The sequence below is a fragment of the Zalophus californianus genome, chromosome 1 (assembly GCF_009762305.2).
Source record: "Zalophus californianus isolate mZalCal1 chromosome 1, mZalCal1.pri.v2, whole genome shotgun sequence".
Lineage (NCBI taxonomy): Eukaryota > Metazoa > Chordata > Mammalia > Carnivora > Otariidae > Zalophus > Zalophus californianus.
This window is the reverse complement of record NC_045595.1, coordinates 149,906,643-149,932,656: the sequence shown is the minus strand read 5'-3', so window position 1 is coordinate 149,932,656 and position 26,014 is coordinate 149,906,643. Positions and strand designations below refer to the sequence as shown.

The window sequence follows — 26,014 nt, the reverse complement described above, 5'->3', positions numbered from 1 at the left end:
CCTTCCTGCCCTGCTTCCAGTCTCAATCCCCAGCCAATGTTAACAGTACCCAGCAACATATAGAAAGGTTGGCAATTTATGACAATAAGCCAGGTCCAGTGAAGTGTCAGATAGTACTGATTATTTCCAACTGTTGGGAATTCAGCGTGACACAGACTGAAAATTTCTAGAGAAATACAGAGCAGCATCCCTGTTAGTCATCATCAGTATCCCTGATGATCACAGTTAAATACAAATAAATAAATCAATCATAGAACACCAAGGATTTACAGCACTATGAACTTGAGATCCAGGAGAAGTGAAAAAATAAGAATAAGAAAAGTGACAGAATGAAATTATATTTGTCTTGCCTTTCAACTTTATTTACTGTGTCCTTTTCTTGGAGATTCTATAATGCACATTAGACTACTGACACTGATAAGTCCTACAGTCAACAGACATGTTTACTTTTATTTCACACAGTGTTTCCTTATATATTTGATCAAGAACACTTGGGGAAATTGTACTCTAAGGCTATCATTTTTTTTCCCCCCTCATTTTCTTCCTTGGAGAATCATCAAAGCTCACCATTCCGGCTGCCGTCTTGGTGCTATAAAGTCTCTCTTGTCTTAGGTTCAGCCCCAGCCTCTCCCTACCCCAGCTTTAGGACATCTCTACGCATAGCAAATTTTCACCTAAATAGTCCGCATGGGGCAGAATGGGGATCTAACAGGGGTTCAGAGGGAACTCTGAATTCATTAACCTTTCATTCAATGAATATGAAGAATGAACCTGGTGGTATGGAAAAGGCTCTATTTTTGCAGTTTTTATTAAGCCACCTTGAGAACTGAACCCTGAACGCAGTGAATCTTAACGAACAACTATGGCAAATATAAAATACCTTTTACTCACCTCTTTCTTATCTGTCATTTAACTCCCATCTTCTCCCACTTCCTTTTAGATCCAGGAAGCTAGCACATTTCCACACAAACACCTGAATCCACAGCTATTCAAACCCCTCTTTCCTGCCACAGGCACATTAACTGAGAATTCTACCAGACAGGGAGAACTGGGCTGGCCATTTTCTTCTAGGACTGAAGTGGGGTTGGTCTTTTTCTGAGAAAGCCTCTAAAAGCCAACATCATTATTTCAGAACAGATTCTACAGAGTCTCAGGTAATGAAGGCCCTCGGGAGGATCCATGCCCAGCTGGGGGTCAAGACAATTCGCTTTGTCTTGGCCCTTGGTTTTCTCGTTTGCTAAGTAGTTCCCAAAGTCCCTACCAGCTCTGATAGCCCAGGTACCCAGGGTGTGTGCATAAAGTGCCTGGCAGCTTGCCTACACCACTTGCCCATGAGAGGCTCAGGAAGCGGGGGGGATGTCTGTTGAGCACATTACTGTTATCAGTTCTTAAAGCAAACAAAAACAAAACTGTTTTTTTATTGGCATCTAAATGACTCTCTGGCCAGGCCAATGTGACTACTTCAAAGTAACAAGTCCTTCTTGAAATGTATATACCTATGAGGGACACCAGCTCTCTGAGGAAGGAGTGGATTAGAATGGTCCAGTGGAAGAACACTGAACCGGGAATCTGAAATCTGGTTGCGGCTGAGGCTTTGCCAGTTACCAGCTGTGTGATATTGGGCAAATCACTTAATCTGCCTCGGTCTCAGGTAATTGTGTTGTTGCTCTGGTTGGTTGGTTGTTTTCGGCATTATGGGCTTAACACTAGGAATCCCTTCCCTCTCTAGCTCATGGAGATGTTAATAATGCTCCATCTTTTCTTTCTATGTCTATTCGTATTTTTAAAACCAGTTGGTTACTGTATATGCTGTTCTGTAAATTTGTTTTTTAATTTATTTAACAGCATGAGTATTGTCCTAAGTCTTTAGGTGGTTCTATTACCTGTTTTTAAGGACTGCACAGTCTTCTGAGATTGTAGCATCTTGGCATGCCAATCCTCATTTGTTGTACACAGAGTTCCGTTTTTGCTATTAGAAATAAATAGTGTTGGGGCACCTGGGTGGCTCCGTTGGTTAAGTGTCTGCCTTTGGCTCAGGTCATGATTCCGGGGTCCTGGGATGGAGCCCCACATCAGCCCCCCTTCTCAGCTGGGAGCCTGCTTCTCCCTCTCCCTCTGCCTGCCGCTCCCCCTGCTTGTGCTCTCTCCCTCTCTTTGTCAAATAAAGAAATAAATAAAATTTTAAGGAAGGGAGGGAGGGAGGAAGGAAGAAAGGAAGGAAGGAAGAAGGAAGGAAGGAAGAAGGAAGGAAGGAAGGAAGGAAGGAAGAAGGAAGGAAGGAAGGAAGGAAGGGAGGGAGGGAGGGAGGGAGGGAGAGTGTTGCCAAATGCAGAGAAAAGGAAAGAACCTGGGCTTCTCAAATGGAGATCGCACGTCTTGTGTGCTACTTATAGACTCATCTGTCCCTGGCTGGAATTGAAACCCTGAAGACAGGAAGGACTGAAGGACTGGTCACTTAGAAGAGAGGAAGAGGCTCAGGAGAACAGGGCAGGAGCTGTATGTATCTGTTTATTGGGAATTGAGGTACCAGACACTTTCATGTCTGTTAGAACAACCCTGGGAGATAAGGGTTGTCCCCATTATAGCTGCCCTAGCAAGGGTGAACTGAATCTGCTCTCATGGCTACCAGCGTGAGAGGGGAAGCTAAGAGGGGACCAGAACTAGCGCCGTGTCCCCTGGTTCCTGTGCCTTCCCCCACTCTGCTCCCCAGCAGGTATCCTCCCTTCCCTCCCCCGTCTACGTGTTCCATCCCCCAGTGCCCTACTCCTCTCAGGTACATCCCCCAGATACCCACTGACTTATCCTATCTGGAATTCCCAATCATGTATTTCACATATTATTATAAATGATCTGACTCTCAGATTCTTTGGGTTACCACAGTTGATTTACACAGCCTTGCCTATGTGCAATGAAGTGCCTACAACACAGAGAAACTCCTGTTTTTCTGAAAGTATTGTTAAAATTCAATAATCCCACAATACTATGAAGATAATCTATGCCGAATGTTTATTTTATTGTAAACAGTTTTAAATTTAAAATAGACACTTTAAGCCTGCTGGACGTTTTTTGCCAGCCTCTATATTTCTCTCTCCCAGATCCACCCCACCCTCAAAATCAGGACACATACTAGAAGCAAAACTTCCTACTTTCCTACTGGAGTGTGCTTATGGGGTTCATTTGCATTTCTGTTAAGGTGAGTTTGTTTATTTAATAATAGCTGTGGCATCGGACCGTGTCCACAGGTGTCTATACTAAGCAGTTGATAACTAAAATGTGGCAGCGAGCTAAGAGACCTCTAATATCCTTAGAATTTAGAATTTAGATTCTGTATCATTTGGGCATAATATTTTAATGTTCCAGCGCGATGGATCTTTCCTTTGTGGTTTACTTTCTTTTGTAAAAAGTTTGCACACTAAAAATGAAAAATAAGAAGCCTTCCATTCCTACCTAAGTAAGCTCTATGAAGTGAGGGAATGAACAGTCACATTCTACTCCTAGAAGTCTGGCCATGTGCCCTTGGCAAGTCGCCTCCCCTCCCTGAGCCTCAGTTAACCCGTTTGTAAATGGCAGATTTAGACCAAACATAGACGTGCCGCCTGGGTTTAACTGGCTTCCGATTATGTCTTATTTTGCTCAGAGTGTGTCTCTGGTCTTAAATTATTAATAACTCCCGGAGGAGCCTAAGGCCTTGGGACGCGACCCCCCAAGCCGGTCCGAGGCGCGCAGGGGCGGCCCTTTGCAGGAGTCGCCTGCCTGGAGCAGAAGAGTGCAGAGGCAGCGTCCCCTCTCGCCGCGGGGCCCGCGCCCAAGGCCATAGAGGCCCTCTCCCCCAGCTCCACGCATTGCAAGTCAAAACAACCTCTACTCCCTGCTGACGCCACGGCCGGGCTGGGGCTGGAAATCGATCTGCGATCTTTCTGCTCCAGCACAGCCGGCCCCCTAGCCCATGCGGGCGCGTGGACGCGCGGGCGGAACGACGGTGGGCTGCGCCCGAGCGAACGGCGGGGGCTGCTGACCGCGGAGAAAGGAGCCGGCTTCCGCGAGGGGCATCCTCTCCCCGCCCCTCCCGCCACCACTATCCACCCCCCACCCCCGCCGCCGCCGCCCCCACAGCACAGTCGCTGAGCCCGCGGGGCTGGGTGAAGGGAGGAGGGAAGACAACCCCCCCCCCCCGCCCCCGTAGAAGGCGAGGGGAGGGGACAGGCAGAGTGGCCACCTCTGAGCCCAGCCCCCCTACTAAGGCTCCGCCTGCAGGGACTCCCCAAATCCGTGCTGCCCAACTCAATCCTCTTACAGATAAAGAGGCCAAAGCCCAGAGAAGGACAACAGCTGGTCCCCCAGGGGGAGTGGCAGAGCCGAGACTAGAACCAGGGTCTCAGGGTCTCCTGACCCCTTAGAGTCCTCCTCTGTCTCCAACAGGGTTTTTCAGCCAAAGGGCTTCTTGGTTTCTCCACAAACATGCTTCCAAGTTGTTGCACTGACCTATCAGACTGATACATAAAGGATCAGAGATTGCACACTTGAAACCTGAAACCCATCTCTCCCTAGGGGATCTACAGCAGACCTTCCTTGCTTTTTCTCCTTGCCATCAGCTCAGACCTTTTGCAGCTTTCTCAGTGTCATGCTCTGGCCTGTGGTCACCCTGGGAGACATCAGAAAACGTCCTGATCGTGATCCCACTGTAGGAGTGTGTCATACAGCTAATATCCACCCTGTGGACAGGATGCTAACTGCATCTCTAATCCGTTAGGTGGCGTGCCTGACTTTCTGCCCCAGTCCTGTCTCATCATCATACACTTGCTGTTTGAAGGTCACCATGTTGTGGGGGAGCTAACCCAGGTGTATTCTGGGACCAGAAAGAAACAGCAAAGTGACCTCTCTGCTCAATTCGAGTAAGACTGGAGAGTTGGGGGCCATTGCTATCATCACGTTAAGAGCTAACGTTTATCGAGTGTCTACTGCGTGCTAGGCTCTGTAATAAGTTCTTACAAGATTATTTTAATGTAATGCTTACAGCAACCCCACCATCGTTATTCCTGCGTTACAGATGAGGAAACAAAAGCACAGAAGTTATACAGCTTGCCCCGAGTTACCAACTAGTCATTGTCAAAGCAGAGATTTGAACCCCGGGTTCATTCAGAGCCTGTGCCTTCAACTGTTATGCCCTGTTGTGTCTCATGATGGAATGAACATTTTGATGTTAGGGGCAAGGATAGCAGGCGGGGAATAAGGAAATTTAGCTTCCGTTCTTGCCCTGCCTCTTCACAGAGGTAAGAGAGAAGTACCTTTCCACAGGGAGAAAAACCTCAAATCACATAATCTTGCTTTTCAGGTATATGAAACACCTGAAACGTGCAGATGTGCATTTTTCTGGGAAGAGCAGACATAGTTTTCATCAGCATTTCACAGAGATCCATATAAATAAGCTGTCGGGACTATCTCATCTTTATAGCCTTTTTCTTGCCAAACGGCCTATTCTACACCGTCTTACAACATTTTAAATAATCATGCACTAGCAGCCTCAGACTCTGGAACGCCCCTCTGGTTCAGGGATGTGAAGGGCTCCTGGCTGCATGCTGGCCTTTCCAGCACACCCGCATGTCCAGATAGTGATCACAGGAAGGACAACATTGGGATGGGATCATCAAATTCATCCTCCACCTAGTTGCAACACCTCAGCATTTTTGCTTTAGCCTGTTGTATTCTTTACTTGCAACCAGACTCTAAGTTTATACAGAGGCACCAAGAAAAAATTTCAGAATGCTTTTTTTTTTTTTTATTGTACTATAAAAAGAATCCTAGTGGTGGAACCTCCACCAGGCTTGGGGTAAATTGTCCATTCATTATTGAGGACCTGCTATGTCCAGAGCATATGGCAGTGAAAGAGACCAGATCCCTGACTGCCTGGAGAGTCAGAGGGACTAGCAGGGAAATGCTAGGAAGATGCAGGGAGCACTAGGAAGAGTGAGGCCTAGAGAGTCAGGAGGGAGCACTAGGAAGAGTGAGGCCTAGAGAGTCAGGAGGGGCTTCCTTGTGAGGTGATGGGATTTGAGCCAACCCTGAAGGATGAATAGGAATGGATTAAGCAAGATGGGCAGGTCAGAGAGGGGGAAGAGCACTTCTAGGCAGAGGAGTCAGTTTGTGGCCTGAAACAATAAAGAACCTGGCCCACTGGAGGAAGTGAAGGGATGGGCAGCCTGGAGGAAGGAGAGTGGCATAGGCTGTCCCTGCACCTACAATGAGGCTGCTGAAGGAGGTAGGGCCAGCATATGCAGGGCTCCCAGAGTCAAGAAACATGGGTCCCAGAACCAGCTGTGTGATGCTGTGTGTGTGACACAGTCCTAACTCGCTGGGTGATGTTGGCAAGGCAGGCAACATCTCTGATCTTCCATTTCCTTAACTTAAACATGCAAGGTTTAAACTAGATGGTTATTCTAAAGTCATTTCTGGCTCCACTATCTTGTGATTTGGTGACTTTAAGGAAAGTGAAAAAGAGTTGAGTCGGTGATACTAACTGGTCAGGGAGAAAGAGAAAACTGGCTCCTGATACTGGGGCGCTGGGTGGTACTGTCAGTGAGCCCTTGATGTTTTCCTGCCGAATGTATGCAACTTCATAGAACATCACCATCAAACAAGACCACTTTGTGACTGTGAAGGACAAAGACAGAAATAAAAGCACTCCACAATCATGTCTCAGCACAGATTAACAAAAGAAAAAACTTACCATTATCCAAACCACAAAAACAACCGAACATCGCCCTATCCTGGCTCAGATGACTACTGTGTCTTTACCAGTTACAGCTTCAGCCTCACTCTAGTCTTCCTTCCCTTTAGGCAAGAGTCACTAAGATGCCCTCCCCAAATTCCCCTCACACAAGCCTCAGCCCTGTCGTTCTTTCTACTACCTTCTCTGAGATGACCCACAGCTCTACTTCTCTGCAGTGAGTAACAAACCACACTTGTCCAACCATAGGGCTGTTCCTCCCAAAGGGCCAGGACAAGGGCCGGCCACAAGCGGTGCCTCTCCGAATCTGCACCCTACATGCCTCCCTTCCCTCTGTCCGGATGGTGCCTGGCTGAAGGGCATTGACAGAAGTCCCCTCCCCTTCCGGATGCTCTCTAATCTCACATCAGGAGCCCTACTCTGAGTCTCAGGATGTTGGGAAGTGGAGAAGGAGGAGAAGAAAATGAGAGAAATGCAAGGGGACAACTTCGCAGGGGAATTTACCTCCACCAATGATAAGAGCAGAATGAAAGCAATCTCTCCGATCTCTCCGGAGCAAACGTTCCTTCCCTCACCTGCAGTGCTGGGCCTCCTCCTTTCAGGCCTCCAACCCGCCCAGACCATGCCTGGGCTACAGGGGAGGTAGTGGTGTTTCTGTTTCCCAACCAAACCACACCAATCATACTCTAAGGTCATCTTCATCGGAAGGCAGCCGGTTCCCAGGGAACTGACTCATTTGGCAGCATCAAAGGGGGTAAAAATTGCTGCTGCTGGTGATTCAGCATCTCATCTTGGACTTCCCATCTTTAGCTGCAGTTTTTTCACTGGAGGGAGTCCCTACCACACAACCCACTCTGTTCTCTTCATGTGAGAAAATGGCAAACAAGACCCCTTGATGCCTCCTGAGTCAGATGGCATCCAAGGAGAAGAAGTGACCTGTTCCTCTGGTCACAAAACAGGCTGTTGGACTCATTGCTCTAATTGAAAAGTCTAATGGCATCAGCTCCTTTGAACTTGCAGAAACCATCGTGCACACCAGGCAGAGAACTATTTCCAAAGCTGTCAGCATACAGTCATAGCAGAGATGGAGTTTTCTCTGTGTTCAGTTTAATTCAGGACTCAACAAACTTTCTGTGTAAAGGACCAAATAGTAAATACTTCAGGCTTTGTGGGCCAATGTCTGTTGTAACTACTCAGATCTGCCCTTGTAGCACAAAACCAACCATAGATAATATGCAAGTGAATAGGTATGCATATATTTCAATAAAATGTTGACAAAGAGAGGTGGGCCAAATCTGGCCATAGTTTGCTCCTGGTCTAATATAGTCAGCACATGGGCATATCTAGATAGGAACATAATAACCTTTACCATTACTTTTAAAAGAGCTTATTTCTCATCGGAGCGATTGGGAGAAGTCTTAAAAAAAAAAACAGTTTGAAAATTTCTGAAAGACAAAAGAAAGCAAAAGAGGGAGAGAAGAGAGAAGAAAATCAGAATAAAATAGGATTTCATTTCAAAAGAGGAATGGAGGCATCAAAGTGAAAAGAGCTCTTCGTAAGGCCTCTGTGGCCTCCTCTTACTACGACCAGGTCTTCAGGGGCCTCTCACACAGGCTCAGAAGCAGGCCGAGCCACACAGAGTGCACTGGATAGCCACAGATCACAGAATGTTCAGGACCATTCCAGCTCCTAAAGGAGAGGCCTTTCTGAGCCCCCAGAAGGGCTGGCAGAGAGAGCAGATGAGAACAGGGGGTGCTGGACAGAGGGGATTTGTGAAAGTGACTTTTTTTTAAAGATTTTATTTCTTTATTTGAGAGAGAGAGTGTGCAACCACGAGCAGGGGGGAGGGGCAGAGGGAGAGGGAGCGGGAGAAGCAGGCTCCCCTTTGAGCAGGGAGCCCAATGCTGGGCTTGATCCCAGGACCCTGAGATCATGACCTGAGCTGAAGGCAGACGCTTAACCTACTGAGCCACCCAGGTGCCCCTCTGAAAGTGACTTCTAATGGTCACATGTAAACAGGATCCTGGACCTTCCTATCCAGAGCTAATCCCCTGGTTGCAAGGCATATATATCCATTTGGCAAATTTGAAAGAGGAATTTAGTAATGAAAGATTTGAGTTTAAAAGTAGAGCTCCCAAGAGTCTGCCAAAGAAAGGTAGAAGAGAGTGATCACTAGATAGATAAATCCCCTGGCTGGGAAAGAAGGCAAGAAGTGGCCAATCTGGGGTTAATGGCCATTCTCTAGTTCACAAATCATGCATACTTTTTATAGATTCAGAAAGTTACCCTAGCTACAGAGCAATGATTTATGAACTATGATTCCTGGAATACTGCTGTCACAAGATGTTAACAATTATTATACGAGAAAAATTTCAGAGAAACTGAAGAATAAATTGACCTTGACAGGACACTATTGTGCATTTTTGCCTTGCTAGGTTATGCTTAGAAAGAAAAGTTATAGTGTTGGGAAAAAAAGGTTCATTTTGAAATTATTCTTAGGAACCAGATTTTTCAGAGCCAAGAACAGACTACTAACCTATGCCAATGCAGATTAAAAGAATTGCTACGATAGTCTAGCAGCGGTTCTCAAACTTGAGTGTACATTAGATACAGAGCTTGTTAAAACCGGATTGCTCGACCCACCCCCAGAGTTTCTAATTCAGTAGGTAAGGGTGGGATGCAGGAATCTGTATTTCTAACAAGTTCCCAGGGGATGATATGGCTGGTCGTGGTAGTCCAGGGACTTTACTTTGAAACCCACTGCCCTGCACCCAGCCCTTGCCTGACAGATATGAGAATCTGTTCAATAACACTACATATCTGCCTGAGATTTACCACATCGCAGGAAATCAATTAGATGGGTTTCTACCATGTGTGAGCGTATGTTGGATACAGCTTCAAAGTCAGGCTTATGGAAACATACGTGGCTTTATTTGGGGGAAGGGTTACTATACTTTGAGATAGTCTTCCTCCAGAACAGCTGCAGGCAGGTGTCCAGGGGGGAGTCTTCTCAGGGGGGCAACGGAATGTAGCATGTTCCAGGATTTATGTTTTTAAATGATAAGTCATGATTCTCCAACAAGTACAAAGTTGGAGAGGCCAGTTATCTCCTGACATTTCTTGCCTGGGGGACATAGTCCTTCAAAAATGGGAACAAAATTCAAAATGAATTTAACAGGGGGCAATAGTTCTTCAGAAATAAAATTCAGTTGGAACAACTGCAATGGGATATATCTGGGGATTTTTTTAGGTTCTGACAGGACTGTGGAAGCAAATGTATATTAGAAAAACAAGGAGAACCTAGATGACCAGAATGTTGATGCGAGTCAGCCAAATTATAGTGTGTGGACGGACAGAAGGCAACAAATATGTCCTGAGATCTGTCACAAAAGGGCTGGGACACAATGCCTCTCAACTTCAAGTCATTCTCAAGCATGGTCCCATTTTTGTTAGCATACTCTCGATAATGGCATGAAGAAGTTAGAAAAAGTTCACAGGATAGTAACATATCTCTAGAAAAATATGAAATAGCCCTAAGCAGAAAGGCTTGAAAGAAATTTGGGTTGTTAAGCCTGGAAAAAAAAAGGAAGGCAACTCTGTTGTGCCTTTAAATGAATTAGAGTTTTCTGCTTCTGGTCTTTTGCTGCAGTGATAAAGTAAGCAAAAGGAAATGGCCCTAATTTTTAAAATATTTGTGATTTTGGTTAACTTTAAGGCAAAATGTTCTTTAAAATAGGATGACGGGGGTATGTCATTTTGGGCCTTGGATTTTGCAAGAAGCTAATAGCAGTTGGGAATTTCATAGAACTCTTCCATGATTCCAGCACAGACAGGAGCGAACCTGAAGGAAAGAACTGCCATGGTCATTGAAACAGCCCAAATGCCCATCAATGGGGAAGTGCATGAATAAACTGTGATATATTCACACAGTCGGCTATTTATTATACAGCAGTCAAAATGATGAACTATAGTCACAGATAATAATATAGGTGAATCATATGAATATAATACTAAGTGAAAAAAGTAAGTCTCAGAAGATTACATACAGCATGATGCCCTTTTATAATGTTTAAAACAACTAAAAAATTTTAATGCTTAAGAATACAGGTAAATACAACATAATCATATAAAAGGAAAACAGATGACTGCAGTGAAAAAGACTGGCAATATTCACAGGCGGGCAAGGATATGGATCAGTGGAAATTCTCATATACAGCTGACGGGAAGATAAACTGGTTACAACCATTTGAAAAACTTTTTGGTATTACTCTATGACCCAGCAATCCCACTTCAGGCATGTCCTCAACATATTTCACAAAAAGCCATATTCAAGAATGTTCACAGCAGCACTATTCATTAAAACCCAAACTGTGGGGCACCTGGGTGGCTCAGTCGATTAAACATCCGATTCTTGATTTTGGCTCAGGTCATGGTCTCAGGGTCATGGCATCTAGCCCTGTATCAGGCACTGTGCTTAGTGTGGAGTCAGCTTGATTTTCTCCTTCTCCCTCTGCCCCTCCCCCTGCTTGTGTGCTCTCTCTCTCTCTCAAAATGAATAAATAAAATCTTTTTTAAAAAACCTGTTCATTAACAGGGGAATGGATATATAATGTGCAATATAATCATATAAAAATACTATACAATAGTGAGAAAAAGCAGACCGTGGTTACACAAAACAATATAGATGAATCTTGCAAACATACATTGAAAAAAAGAAGCCAGAGGGGCGCCTGGGTGGCTCAGTCGTTAAGCGTCTGCCTTGGGCTCAGGCCACGATCCCAGGGTCCTGGGATCAAGACCCGCATTGGGCTCCCTGCTCCGGGGGAAGCCTGCTTCTCCCTCTCGCACTCCCCCTGCTTGTGTTCCCGCTCTCACTGTCTCTCTCTATCAAATAAATAAATAAAATCTAAAAAAAAAAAAAAAGAAGCCAGAGACAAAAGAGTATATACTACATAATTGCATGTATATAAAGTTCAAAAACATGGAAAACTGATTTGTGATGGTAAAAGTCAGGCTACTGGTTACCTTGGATGAGGATAATGACTGGGAGAAGGCATGAGTGGGGCCTCTGGGGCTCTGGTTCTATTTCTCAATCTAGTTTCTTGGATGCTGGCTTCATGGATGTGTTTACATTGTGAAAATTCACTTGTGTATATGTCTTGATGTCTTATATTTCAATTAAAAGTTTGAGAGAGAAGAGAGAAAAGGGAGGTAAAAATTTTATTTAAAAAGAATGGAAGATATGAAGAAATAGTACCCATAAGCATATTTTTCAAAATGTATTTCAAAGTATATACAGTATGACTAGATAGTAAAATCATTTTTGCAATGTTTTACCTTCATGTTTAATGTTTATGTCTATTTACATAGCCATCCTTTTATTTTTTCTTCCTTAGGCCACCTTATTTTTATTATGAATTTATGTGGGATGAGGAAAATTTAAATAAGCATATTCCAACCTTTTTTTTTTTTAAGATTTTATTTATTTATTTGATAGAGAGACACAGCGAGAGAAGGAACACAAGCAGGGGGAGTGGGAGAGGGAGAAGCAGGCTTCCTCCTGAGCAGGGAGCCTGATGTGGGGCTCGATCCCAGGACTCTGGGTCATGACCTGAGCCGAAGGCAGACGCTTAATGACTGAGCCACCCAGGCACCCCATATCCCAACTTTTTCAATAATGTTTTGCAGTAACATCTTTTCTGATTTAAAAAATAATACCTTTTTTTAAGTTTCAAAAACAAGAATCAAAACAGGGAAGAAATCCATAATTCTACCACTGAGAACAAATCACTCAACATTTTGATGTGTATCCTCCCAGTCTTTATTATGATTTAAAAAAAATTTTTTAAAGCAGGGGTTGGAGGGGATGGAGAGGAAAGCAAAGAAGTGATGAACGTGTGGTTCAGGACGATGTTTCTTTGGTGGGAAAGACGCAGGAGCTCAGGATGCAGGAGGGGAACCTACAGGTAGGGTACTACTAATGTTCTTTGGGATGCTTATTCACTATTAAAAATAACTTAGAAATAAAGAAATAAAAGTGGGTGAAGGTGGTCAAAAGGTATAAACTTCCAGTTACAAAATAAATAAGTCATCAGATGTAATGTACAACATGGTGACTATAGTTAATAATACTGTATTGTATATTTGAAAGTTGCTAAGAGAGTAGATCTTAAAAATTCTCATCACAAGGAAAAAACTTGTAACTATGTGTGGTGATGGATGTTAACTAGACTTATTGTGGTGATCATTTCACAATACACACAAATATCAAATCATTATATTGTGCACCTGAAACTAATACAATGTTATATGTCAATTCTATCTCAATAAAAAAAGTAAAAATATCTCCAGACAATACCAGAAAATCAATGAGCAATGGAGCTAATAAATAATACAGGAACTCTCAGTTAGGTATCAACATATATAATCAACATACAAAAATCAACAGCTTCCATAAACACAAATAATAATCAGCTAGAGGACATAATGGTAAAGAAAACCCCATTTATAATAGCAACAAAGATAATTAAATACTTAGGAATAAATTTAACAAAAATGTGCAAAACCAATGAGAGGAAACACTCTTGAAAGACACGAAATTAGACTTGAAACAAAAGGAAAGGCATCCTTAAAGTGCTTGGATAAGATAACTCAACACCATAAAGATGTCAATATAACACAATCCCCGTAAAAATATCTACAAGCTTTTTTTATGGAGCTGGACAAGTTGATGCCAAAGTTTATAAGGAAAAGCAAGCATGCAGGACTAACCTAGAACACACTAAGAAATAAAAACTATAAATGTAGACTAGTCCTACCAGGTATTAAACTATACTATGCGTCCCCATCATTAAAACAGGGTCCTACTGGGACATCTGCATGGCTCGGTAGGTTAAGAGTACGACTCTTCATCTCAGCTTAAGTCTTGATCTCAGGGTCGTGAGTTCAAGCCTCATGGTGGGTTTTGTGTTGGGCGTGGAGCCTACTTAGAAACAAAAACAAAAACAGGGTGTTGCTGCCACTGCCCATAAGAACAGCCACACAGACAAGAATAGAATAGGTAAAGGTGGCATCTTCAACCACAGAAGCAAAGATGGGCTATTTATTTTCTTATTTATTTTAAGATGAGCTTTTTAATAAATGTTGCTGGCACAACTAGGTAGCCACTTGGAAACAAAGGTAAAACCAGACCCATATCTCATACCAATACACAGAAATAAACTCCACACTGATCAGGAAACTAAATGTAAAATAAATAAATAAATAAATAAATAAATAAATAAATAAATAAATAAGGTAGAAAATAAATTAATAAATTAAAGTGGAAAAAATATGGTGAGCTCCTCTATAAACTCAGTGTAGGGAAAAGCTTTCTAACATTAATTCAAAATCCAGGGGCAATAAGGGAAATAATTCATAAATTTGACCACATAAAAATGTTTTTTAAAGTTGCATGGTAAAATAAAGTCAAATAACTGCCAAATTAGATGAAAATATTTGTAGCATATCTCACAGCTTAAGGTGTGGTATTAGCTTAAGGGCTAATATCCACAATATATAAAGAACTCTTAAAATTTGACGGGAGAAAGCCCAAAACTCTGATAGAATAATGGGAAAGATACAGGAACAGAAAAAATGTTTCATAAATAAAAATAAAAATAACTTAATTTAAAATGGAGCAGGCACGGACCAATGGTGAGGATGTCTCACCAACCAAGGAATATGATTAATCCAACTCTATGCATCTAAGGGCCAGTTAAAACTCCAGGAATTCCCATAATAGTTTTTATGCTGAAAATGAAAGTAAGTTTTGTCTCCTAAAAACCTAAAATGCTATTATTAAGACAACACTAGGGTGCACTGACAAATCAGAGGAAACAAGAAAATGACTTCCCTTCCCTTTCATTGCTGAATGTCACACAGTTTTTTCCGTGGGTTCTAAATTCCAACTCTTACACTTGATAAGAGTGGCCACCATGATCCAAACACGGAGGTGTCAGAAGGTTTCAGTGTGAACCAGTTATGCTTCCCAGGTCCCTTCTACCTCTAAAATTCCACACTTTATTTTTTATTTTTTTAATTATGTTCAATCAGCCAATACATAGTACATCATTAGTTTTTGATGTAGCGTTCAACGATTCATTAGTTGCATATAACACCCAGTGTAGATTGATGACCTGGTCTCCCAAAACAGCTGCTAAAATCTACCCACTCAGTTCCTGAGGCAAGAATGGCTTTCCCAGACCCCCTCCTCCTAACAGCACAGGGAGTCTTCTCTGGGGACGCTTCTTATTCCCCATAGCAAAACCCCCGATATATGTTTGTTTTTGTGTTTATATTAACTCTATCATTGCTTATACAAATGAAAGATGTAATAGGGTGAGGAAATAGGGGTGAAATAAGCACAGGAACAAAAAGTGGTATGTTGAGTAATGTTAGAACACAAAAATGCACTCTTTGGTTTCTATGTTATCTAGAGCTGGGCCTCAAATTTGCCTTCAGCTTTCCTAGCAGGCGGAGCAGAGAGGGAAACGGGAGGAAAGAGAAGATTCATAATGCCCATAAAATAATTGGGGCCAGTTTTTCCAAAGACCGTATTTCCATTTGCGTGGAGCTGTGTCCCAGCAGTATGTTGCAACGGGCTTCCTCTACTAGCCCATGGGAGCCAATGGTTACATAGCAAGGAGTTTTGCAAGTTGGTTGTTAAATCACTGGTAGCTTGAAATCTGCCGTGGTGGGAATATTCAAATACATTACAGATATACAAATTAGGGCATTTTTTCTTTCATTTTTTTTCCTTCTCTCTCTCTCTCTCTCTTTTATTTTTGCCTCCAGAGAGCCAGTTTACCAGCACACCCCTGCATGTTCTAAAGGTCCTTGTAGGAGAACACTATTCTAGGCCAGAGTTGCTGCAAGTGGGAGGGAGAGAGGCTTGGTGTACAAGCTTGCTGAGTGCCGTAGAGACATCCTGCAGGAGAAGAGAGCCTAAACATCTATGCCCGAGATCGGAAAATGACTGGAGTATGCATCAGCATTATCTACCCCCACCCCCTCAGTCCTTCCTTTCCAATCCTACCCTTTGGAATTTCATTCCTGGGATTACAAGAAATGCTATGCCCAGTGAGGGACAGACATACCTCCCCATTCAAAAATGCATCCAGAGAGACCGGGGAAGCTCCAGTGAAGGATTTTATGCTTTCCATGAGGTTAACATTTCCCAAGCCTGTGTTTCACAGCATTGTTAACAAAAGTTCCATGCTGAAATAAATTTGGGAATGAGTGGATTAAAGTTATCTTTACTGCAGGACTTTTCAGAGCCTTTGGGAGGCAAATGTGTCCTTGTGGCACAGAGTGTACATCAATTCCCAAACTTACTTTACCCAAGGACACTGTAATAGCACATCTTGGGACACCAGGCTGAAAAACACCTGGCTAATCAGGGTTCCTTGCAGTTTTGCAAGGTAATACCAGGACATTATTCCACAGAAATATTTTTTTCATATAGGACTTGAAGCTCTGGCATTTTTTCTTTATAAAAACATGAGTTGCATGTCTTTGCTTTTCACCTGAATCATTTAATTAAGTCCAAAGGTGTCTACACATCCATCAGCAGAGCTTACTTAAGGCATGCAGGGAATCATTTCAGGACAAGAAATTTCTTAACTCATGGCCTGTGTCCCCAGGAACTCACTCCATCCTGTTTTGGAAACCAGGCATTGACAATGTCAAATCCCAAAGCCAGCACACATTTCAACTCATAAGACTCTACAGCAGAGAATAAGCATTTCTCGTCATTTTTTAACCTTGAATTTTTCACCTTCCCTCAGCTCCCATTCTATTTCTTTTTTTCTTTTTCTGTCTTTTTCCTTCTTCTTGAGATAGCTTTATAAACTCCTAAGATGGTTTACTGTGATGTGGGCAGCCCACATATATATTCATTCACCTAATCATTTATGGAGCCCCTCTGGGTTCTGGGCCACGAACGGGACAGACCAGGCCATGTTGTCACGGAGCTCATAGTACAACATTAATGAGTGTTCATTTCCTCTCCTACTTATCTCCTTTATTTGCTTTGTCTTGGTTCTTTCTCCCCATTTTGCTTGACACCCCATGCTGCTCCTCCCCACTCTTGTTCATCCTTTCTCCTCCCTTCCTTGATAGCTTTTTCCAGTGACTAACAGGAACCCAGCTCAGCTGGTTTTTATCACGCTCCTGTCCTTGCATTTTTCCGACTCAATTAAGCCATTACCAGGGCTAAATGAGGCATGGACTCTCCAAAAGTCACACCTGTCGTCAGGGAGATGGAGGGTAAGAACCTGTGCAGCTGGAGGGCGAACAGCAAGCCCGGCTGGAGGGAGGCAGCCGAGTGTGACTCGGCAGCTTATGTTCCCACCAGTGCTGAAAGAGGGCCCTCATTTTAAAACAAGATGTCCCTTGCTTTAATACAGAAGGAATGAAGTGTGACACAGACCTGAGGATGGTCACATTAATGATGACAGATAAGATGTCCCTAATTCTTCAGCAAATGCACACCAGGTGCATATAAAAATCCACATTGTGGATGTGTCCTCAGCAAGAGGTAAAGCTGTAACCAGAGCCACGTACACAGGTTTTGTGGTTACTGGTTGAATTTCTCAGGTTTTTCCCTATTCACCCTCATTAAAATATACACATTTCACCTTTCTGCAATGGTGGCTTTGCACCTTACTGTTACTGTTCTTTATGATCAGTATGACAAAAGAGGGCAAAGGTTATAGTACAATAAATCACAGACAAATCAATGTACTCACCCTATGTAGATAAATGATTTCTACTGGAAATCAATTTTGGTTTCATAACCACCTTTTTTCTAGGCAACTTAGAATTTTTATGTCTGCAGCCTAGGAATCAACAAATTGTAGTTTTTGAGCTTGCCATGCCTCTAACTTACTGAGTGGTTTTATTTATTTATTTATTTATTATTTATTTCTGAGTGGTTTTATGTTTAGAGGTCTATGCTTCGGTTTTATCTGGTTGAAATGTAGGTAAAATCATTCTTCTCTAGAGTTACACAATTTCTGGAAATGTTAAAGCCAAGGGGCAAGAGCCAAGGTGGTTTTTTACTTTGATGGAAATTGAAATGTTGCAATGTTGCCTTCTAACCTTGCCCTTCTATCCTGTCAATTCACCCTTGACTCTGGAACTTTGGGGACAAATGCAAGTTCAACAGATATTGACACTTTTCAGTACCAGGTTCCCTGTTCAGTGCTGGGAACGCCACCCCTTCTCTGTTTTGTCCTACAATTGCCTAAGCAACCCCTGGTTTTTACTGGTCATGCTTCATTCATTTTCATTCAGCAAATATTTGTGGAGCACATACTAAGTTCTAGGCATTGTGCTGGGTGCCAAGCTACAGGGATGAGAAGAGACAGGCCATACCCTCAGGAAGATTCTGGCCCCCACTTTGAATTTATTCTCCTGGCAGTTATCTCCTGCCTCTGTACTCCCTCAACACCTACTTCATGCCTCTTTCTAGCATTTACATCACTGTACCTATAATACATATCCTTGTCTCCTTTTAAACCATGAGTACCTTGAAGACAACAATCTCAACTTTCTCTCCTGGGTGCCTCGCACTCCCTAATGTCTAACACATAGGGGAGCTCAATAAATGTTTTTGAATGAATAAATAATTGCATGGATTTACAAATTAATAAACCTATGGAGCCATAGACCAGTCTGCGTCTGCCCTGACCTCCCATCCCACATCTCTTGGATTAGGAACTCAACGATCAGTCATCTGTTAGCACTACAACACTCCTCGTGATTTCAAGGACCTTCTAAATGTAAAACCAGCTGGTACACGGGTCATTTCTTCTTCCAAATATATTTGCCATTGAGATGAAGAACAAATACTAGCTTCAGCTTGTGTTTACAATACTTTTTTGCAGGAGGGCAAACATGATTATATATGATTTAAATGAAATGAACTTATAGTAAGGAAAACAAATGAGTTTACTTGCGACTCATGGATAGATACTGTTAATATAGCGACAGAAAGAAGAAATATAACAATGGCTTAAACAAGCTAGAAGCTTTTTTTATCTGTCATGTAAAAGTCCGGAAACAGTCTGATACAGAGGTTCTGCTCCATGAAATCATCAGCTCATGGTACCATCATTCCCTAAGATAGGGTGCCTGGGTCATGATGGACTCCAACTGTCACCTAGACCTCCATGCAGCAGAACGAAGGAAGAGGGATGAAGGGACAAAGGACAAACACTAACTCCTAAGCAGTTTCTTGGAGGCTGCCAGAGGCACTTCAGCTTACATCCCACTGGCCACACGTGATTATAAAGGAAGTTGGGGAAAATGGTTTTTATTTTGGATAACGACATGTCCAGCTAAAAACGATTTTAGTGTGGCATAAAAGGAGTACAGACGCTAGCAATACAATCAGATGTCTCCACTGCAGATACTGCAACTGAAGTGTTATTTGACTCTTCAAGGACTATTGTATTCTGATTCCTGCAAGCTGAAGTCACAATGATGAACTCCAATTGTTAATCCACTGTGCTATGATCACAGTTGGTACTGCTCTGTCACTATCAATGACACTATCTGTCACTGCTCTGTCACTCCTCACAGGAGTGAGGGAGAAGAAAAAGAGAGCTTTTGCAATAAGGAAATTAAGGGGCAGTGGGAGTCTGGGTAAGGCAGCGGCAACGGCAGTCAAAAGGGGAAGGCAGGGGGGAGAAAGATGGTAGAATCAGCAGGACAAAGTGGTTGGACATTGGAGGAAAGGGAGAGGGAGGATCTAGAATGATTTAGCTTTAAAGCAAATTAGACCCTCGTAATTGGACTTAAAAAGGGCAGTTTGGAGACTGCATTAGACTGGTGGAGTTAACTGCTGTAAATTGACCTGAAATCTCTCCTTGATCTATTACTTCTTGCCATGAATTTTCTTTTGAATGGATTAATTAAGTTAATAAACTCCAAGTAGTTAATCTTTCACAGGGAAAATTTTACAGGTCTTAGTGACCTACCTTAACCAGTAATAATGTTCCCTCTCCTAATTCAGCACACTACTCGGGACTCCTTAAAATTCTTAGTTCTTGAGGCATTCTTAATTCAAGTGCCAGAATTTCTCACTTGAGTAAGCTGAATATATGGAGAATCTATTCCCCCATCTAGAAAATGGAGTTGGTACTGCAGTTGCGAAATTTAAAATACATTGGATGTTTAAAGGACATGACACAAGGCCTGGTCCAATAAATGCAAGTTTCTGTCTCCTTCCAAAGTGCTTTCTTTTTTGTATGCATTCATTCAACATTTATTTAGCAGTTACTAGTGCAGACACTGGGCTAAGTGCTAGGGAGCACAGCTACATTTAGTTCTTGAAACCAAAGTTATAATATCTTTTTTTTCACTTCTGAATGTTGAGGTAAATTCTGATCCTCTACACCAGTGTGCCTGCCTACTGGACTGGGAGTTCCTGAGGGCAGGGAACATGCATATGTTTGTTACCTTTATATTCCCGGTCCTTAACACATGTACTTATTAAATGTATGAATGAATGCATGACCAAGGTCCAAGAAATGAAGCCAAAAATCTAAATGCAGGCCTGGAGTCAGAAAACTACTCCAGGTAGTTCTGGATGGATCATGGATGTTCAGACATTATTGGAGACAATTCCATGAATGTTGAGTGTCTGTGGGGGTACTTCTTCCACATGGGGCCCAGTAGCTTCTGCTAGAATGGCTATTGGAGGAGGTGGGGTGCCTAAAGGGCAAGAGGCAGCATGTGACAATGATTAAGGGTTTGGGCTCTGGAATCAGACATTTATGCATGTAATTACAGTCAAATATGAAAAATCTCCCAAGAGGAGAACTCCAAGATCCAAGATGTAAAAGATTATACCAGGTGGACCTGCCTAGTCTGAGGGTCCAGGGAAGGCCTCCTTGAAGAGTCCTGTAAGTTGCTCACTGTACAACTGAGGGGTTAGTGTGGGTGGAGATCCAGGCTATGCTCCACTCCCAAGATGGATGCCTTAGTGCAGGGCTGTGTCTGGCCCAGAGGAGTTCTTTCCTCCATTCACACAAAGGCTCCAGTTTGCGAAGCTACAGCCCGTGGTTATGAGCACCTAAAAACTGAAAGATAAATAGATGTTTTCCAGGCAAAATTTAGGCCAGAGGGACCAAGGTGGGGGAACAGCATATGTGAGGTCTGGGGATTTTACAGAAGGCCTGGTGCACTTGAGGAACTGAAGGAATTTTGGGATGACTGGAGCATGGAGTTCAAAGAGAAGATCACCAAGAGTGAAATTGGATCACAGCTAGCATTTTCTGTGAGTTTACTAATTACACTATGTTAATGGCCCTCCATGCTTTATTTTATTGAGATCAAAGAAAATGACTTTACCAAAGTCATATGTTAGAAAACAGTTGAAACTATGATTCAAAGCCAGATTTAACTTCAGAGCCTGGGCTCCAAACCACATGTTCCATGGCATCCAAAGATTTGCAAAGGCAGATTGCAAAGGGATGCAACTGGAGGCAGGAAAGCCTATTGGGAAATAGTTGTAGAAATCCAGATACGAAATGCTGGCAGGCTTAAGATGGCTTTGGAAATGGAAAGGAGTAGATGGATTCCAGAGATTTGGGAAGCACAATCTACAGGACTTGGAGGTTATCTGAGTATGAAAGGCAATGATGAGAAGAGGGAGGAGGCTAGGATGACTCCTTATTTTGTGTTTTTGTGGATGGTGCATCCTTTGCTGAGATTAAAGAACAATGAAGTAACAAGTTTGGGAGGAAGGTGAGTTTAGAGCCTCTCAAGTTGGAAACACCTGTCATCCAGGTGGAGATGGCCAGCTGACAGTTCAGTGCTGGCTCTGAAACTCAGGAGAAGCTGTATAGTTACCCAACATCAACATATCGTTGGTAATTGACCCAGAAAGTGAGTGAGAGAGTGTAGAGAAGAACAAAGATTTCCTAGCAGAAGGACTTTTCCCCCGATCCAGCTGTTGAGCCTTATCAACATAATCTGACCTTTGATTTATCTGCATCCTTTACAAGAACTATTCCTCAAAGGTTTATGGAGTGTCATATTATAAACTGAAACCAGAGATCTGTGATAAGAAGGTACAAAAAAGGGAGTCTACCATAATAAAGAATAAAGAACAAATGGCCTTTTCTGACTTTTTTTTTATTCAAAGCCAGATTTAAATGTAAATAGGACTCATTCTGTATTTTCTATAAGAACATAGGCGCTGAATAAAATATCATTTATATTACAATAATGCAAGGAACTGCTTCTACTAGGAAAATCCCATGCATTATTCACGCAGAAGAATGAATGAATTAAAATCCAGCAACATCAGTGGAGGCCTGAGCTTATCAATGACCTCTTTAAAATGTGGCCTCACAACTGAACACAGTCCTTCTCCAATATTGCAAGTAAAGTTTTCTGTATCTTACACTAAGTGCTATAAAAATGAAACTCTAAGTCATGCCTTCCCCTCCTGCTACCCCTCAGCCTCTCTAAATGGAAATTCTAAGCCATGTCAGTTGCAGTCATCATAATGAGATGGGATTTAGGCTTAGCTGAATTCATTTTGTCTCTTTTCTTTTAGAAAGCATCGCAGACACCCTTTCCATGATGTGGCTTCTAAAGACTCAAGGACCACCCACCTTACTAGTCTGCAATGGGAAAGGCAGAAATGGATATTCAAACCCCACAGCCTCCGTTCTGTTATTAATCACTCTGTAGACATGTGCCCCCACTACAGAGAGTGAACCGCACCAAGGGGCAAAGTTCCAGGGGCCCCCAAACCACCAGCACTCTTGTCCCCCCCCCCCCCAACCCCCGGAGAAAAAGCAGAACTATGGCGTTTAATAGATGTTGTTTGATCTTCTTGGCAATTACCTGGTGCACTTCTGCCTATGGGCCTGACCAACGAGCCCAGAAGAAAGGGGACATTATCCTCGGGGGACTCTTTCCTATTCATTTTGGAGTAGCAGCCAAAGATCAAGATCTAAAGTCAAGGCCGGAGTCTGTGGAATGTATCAGGTAAAGAAAGGAGCCAAGTCAAAGAGTCTCTTCTCTTCTGGTGGTTGTAGAAAAACTGTACCAAACCCAAAGTAATTTTTTCAAACTTGGTTCTCTCTTTTCAAAAATGGTGATTGGTAGTCATGCTGAAATTATTCCACCACCACCCCTTTCTAAAAGAAATTTTTCAAATAGTAAAATGTCAAAAATGTTGAGTAAAAAAAAAATCCATGGCCTGCTGGGGTATGTGTCCAGTCACTTGGTAACTGAATTGTCATTGTTCATCTGGCAGAAGTGTTGCCGAATGAAAGACTAAGTACCTAGAAGGAAACTTATTATAGGGCTTGCAAACCTGAGTAGTAAAATCTCCCATTTACCTTAAGTGCCCTAGGTGTTAAGGTCAGTAATACCTGAGTGTTGGCTGCCTCACTCTCACTGTTTTTAAAAAAGGATTTTAAAGTTGAAAGAAACCTCAGTGGTTGGCATGATCCAGGCATCTTCAAAATGCAGCCTGCAGGATTTTGGAAGTCCTTCTTATAGAAGGCTGAAATCCTGCTGCTTAACACAGAATATGCTTGACACCAATGAAGAAAACACAGAATCTATCTTAAGTGTCTCACTGAACTCTCTCTTCAGCCATTGGAAGACAGCTAACATGTCCCACTGAATCACTTCTTTTCCAGGCCTGAGTCTCGGTTTTCTGAACAATTACTTCATGACATGATTTCTAGACCCCTCACCATTCTCAATGCCCTCCATCTAATGCTCCCTAATTTATCATGACTATGATACGGCATCTAGAATTAGGCACAATTCCTTCAAACAAGATCTGACTTCTGCAGAGTAGAATGGACTGTATATCACCTCCCATCACCAGGATATTGGAGACCATGACTGCACCCCATTTCTAAGAGAAAATACCACTTTCTCTCTAAGACTTGCAATGTTCAGAAGGGATCCAGCATTTATTTCCTGCTCTTCCTGATTGCTGTAAAATGAAAATGAAAAATACAATTACACCAACAAAACTGATTTCTGTTCATGTTTCTAATGGAAGCTGGAAAATTAGATAACATTTTCACATTTTTCTCATGAATACAGAAAAACTAAGTACAGAATTTCCGTTATGCTGATTATATCCCTCATATAACCCATGTGGACAAATATCCTTTTGTTGTGCCCTACTGGACAGAGTTGTGTGTGTGCTACGTATATATGTAAGATCAAGCAAGAAGCCCTGAAATACTATATTTTTAAAATTATATTAAAGAAAGATAGCAAAAGCAGTATAAGTGTTTTATGTAAAGAAATATTCTATAATCTCTCTTAACTTTGCACGTTTAAAACAAATAGCTAAACCAAAAAAAATGATGGAAACATAAAGAAAATGACTAGGAGAAAATGTTACATTAAAAGTTAGGAACCTAAACAATACAGTGGAGTATAGCAAACTGTACTTCTTACCTCCTGTCATTGAGTCACTGTAACCTACCAGGTGGAGAAGGAACCTGCGGAGTTGTTCCATTTCTTGCTTTGGGCACTGATGCACTGATTCAGCACGCTTGTCTAGCCCTCACACTTACCTAGCCTAATTCTGGGAGACTGAAAACTATGTCACTGACCCTACTTCTCTTTGTTAAATTTGCTTGATATTTATTTAAAATAATGTTCTTTGAAAAGCAATACATGCTCATTTTTTAAAAACAGAATACATAAATAAAGCAAAAGCTCACAATTTTAAAACCCATTGCTCCCCCACCCAGGAATAACCACTGTTTGTAAATAGCCCTCCTATATATGTTTGTTAGTTTACAAAGATGAGGCCCATCATTTCCCTTTCCCCTTTGACCTCCAGTAATGTCATAATCTAAATTTGTGACTCGGCCAACCTGAAGTTATTTTTAGGCTCCCACCTATTAAAATCCTAATCTTACTTATATTTTCCCTAATCCTTTCTTTTAATCTCTGTATTATTTTTAATACTTCACATCAGCAACTTCAAACTCTGCTGGACGAAGCAGATACAAATTATTCATTCTATTACTAGTAACAGTCTTTGCTATCATCACTCCCTCTGTGAAAGGCACCATTCTGAGAATTTTGCATAATTATCTCATTTCACAGCCACCATATGAGGTAGGCACTGTCCCCATTTGACAGAGAGAACTCTGAGTCTCAAAGAACAGATCATGAAACCAGAGTAACAGAGCCTGATTCAAACCCAGCTTTGCCCAGTCCCTACTCTCAAGTGATTGACTAGAAAGCCTCCCATTTTCTTCCATTTCTTCTTTCTTCCAGGTACAATTTCCGCGGGTTTCGTTGGTTACAAGCAATGATATTTGCCATCGAGGAAATCAACAGCAGCCCAGCCCTTCTTCCCAACATGACACTGGGATACAGAATATTTGACACTTGCAACACCGTTTCTAAAGCCTTGGAGGCCACCCTGAGTTTTGTGGCACAGAATAAAATTGATTCTCTGAACCTTGACGAGTTCTGCAACTGCTCAGAGCATATCCCCTCTACCATCGCTGTGGTGGGAGCAACTGGCTCAGGCATTTCCACGGCAGTGGCAAACCTGCTGGGCCTCTTCTACATCCCCCAGGTATACGTGCCTTCTTAGATGGGGCAGCAGTGTAAGCAGGGATCAGGACTCAAAGGGCTGCCATGCCCACTGTCCATGCAGCTTGCTATTTTCCTACCTCCGGCTCTACATTAGCATAGAAGACCTTTTAACTAGTCAGGGCACTGTACCATGACCATTTCAGAATTCTGAGACCCCAACATCAACCATGGCAACTAAACCTTCAACACTCTTCCAAAATTCTTTTAAACATTCTGTGTATAAAACTTTTGTCTTTTTTATCAAAGTGTTCAGTTATTTTTCACTCCCTTCCTTTAGTAAATGACATTCTTCTGCCTATACTAAAAAGAATGAGACCACGTGATGTAAATCCCACCTTTCAAACTCAAAATATCTGTCCCTAATCCTATTCCCTTAAAAGTCTACCTCTCTACCTTCTGGCTGAGAGTTTAGCTCAGGGGGAAGCAGAGTGTATGTTCTCACAGAACAGGAACTTAATCATTGTCTTGCACATTCTAGAAATGGAAAGTACTCTATTTCATTCAACAAATACTTATAGACCATATATGAATAAATAGTGTCCACCTTGCAGGAACTCAGCCTCGATGAGGAGATGTCTGTATTTTCAAATTCTAGTAAACAGTTCACTAAAACAAGTGCTATCATAAACATTTATT

At 42.3% G+C, this 26,014-nt stretch overlaps 1 protein-coding gene across 3 annotated transcripts in view; it reads left to right on the top strand.

The window, feature by feature from the left end:
- The window catches only part of CASR (calcium sensing receptor), a 79,979-nt gene that overhangs the window by 26,728 nt on the left and 27,237 nt on the right, over positions 1-26,014 (top strand). For all 3 annotated transcript variants that reach the window (XM_027581840.1, XM_027581842.1, XM_027581843.1), the window contains 2 exons: positions 22,338-22,774; positions 25,052-25,358. In XM_027581840.1, coding sequence (XP_027437641.1) covers positions 22,590-22,774; positions 25,052-25,358 — 492 coding nt within the window. In that variant the 5' untranslated portion in view covers positions 22,338-22,589. The remainder of the gene's footprint in view (positions 1-22,337; positions 22,775-25,051; positions 25,359-26,014) is intronic.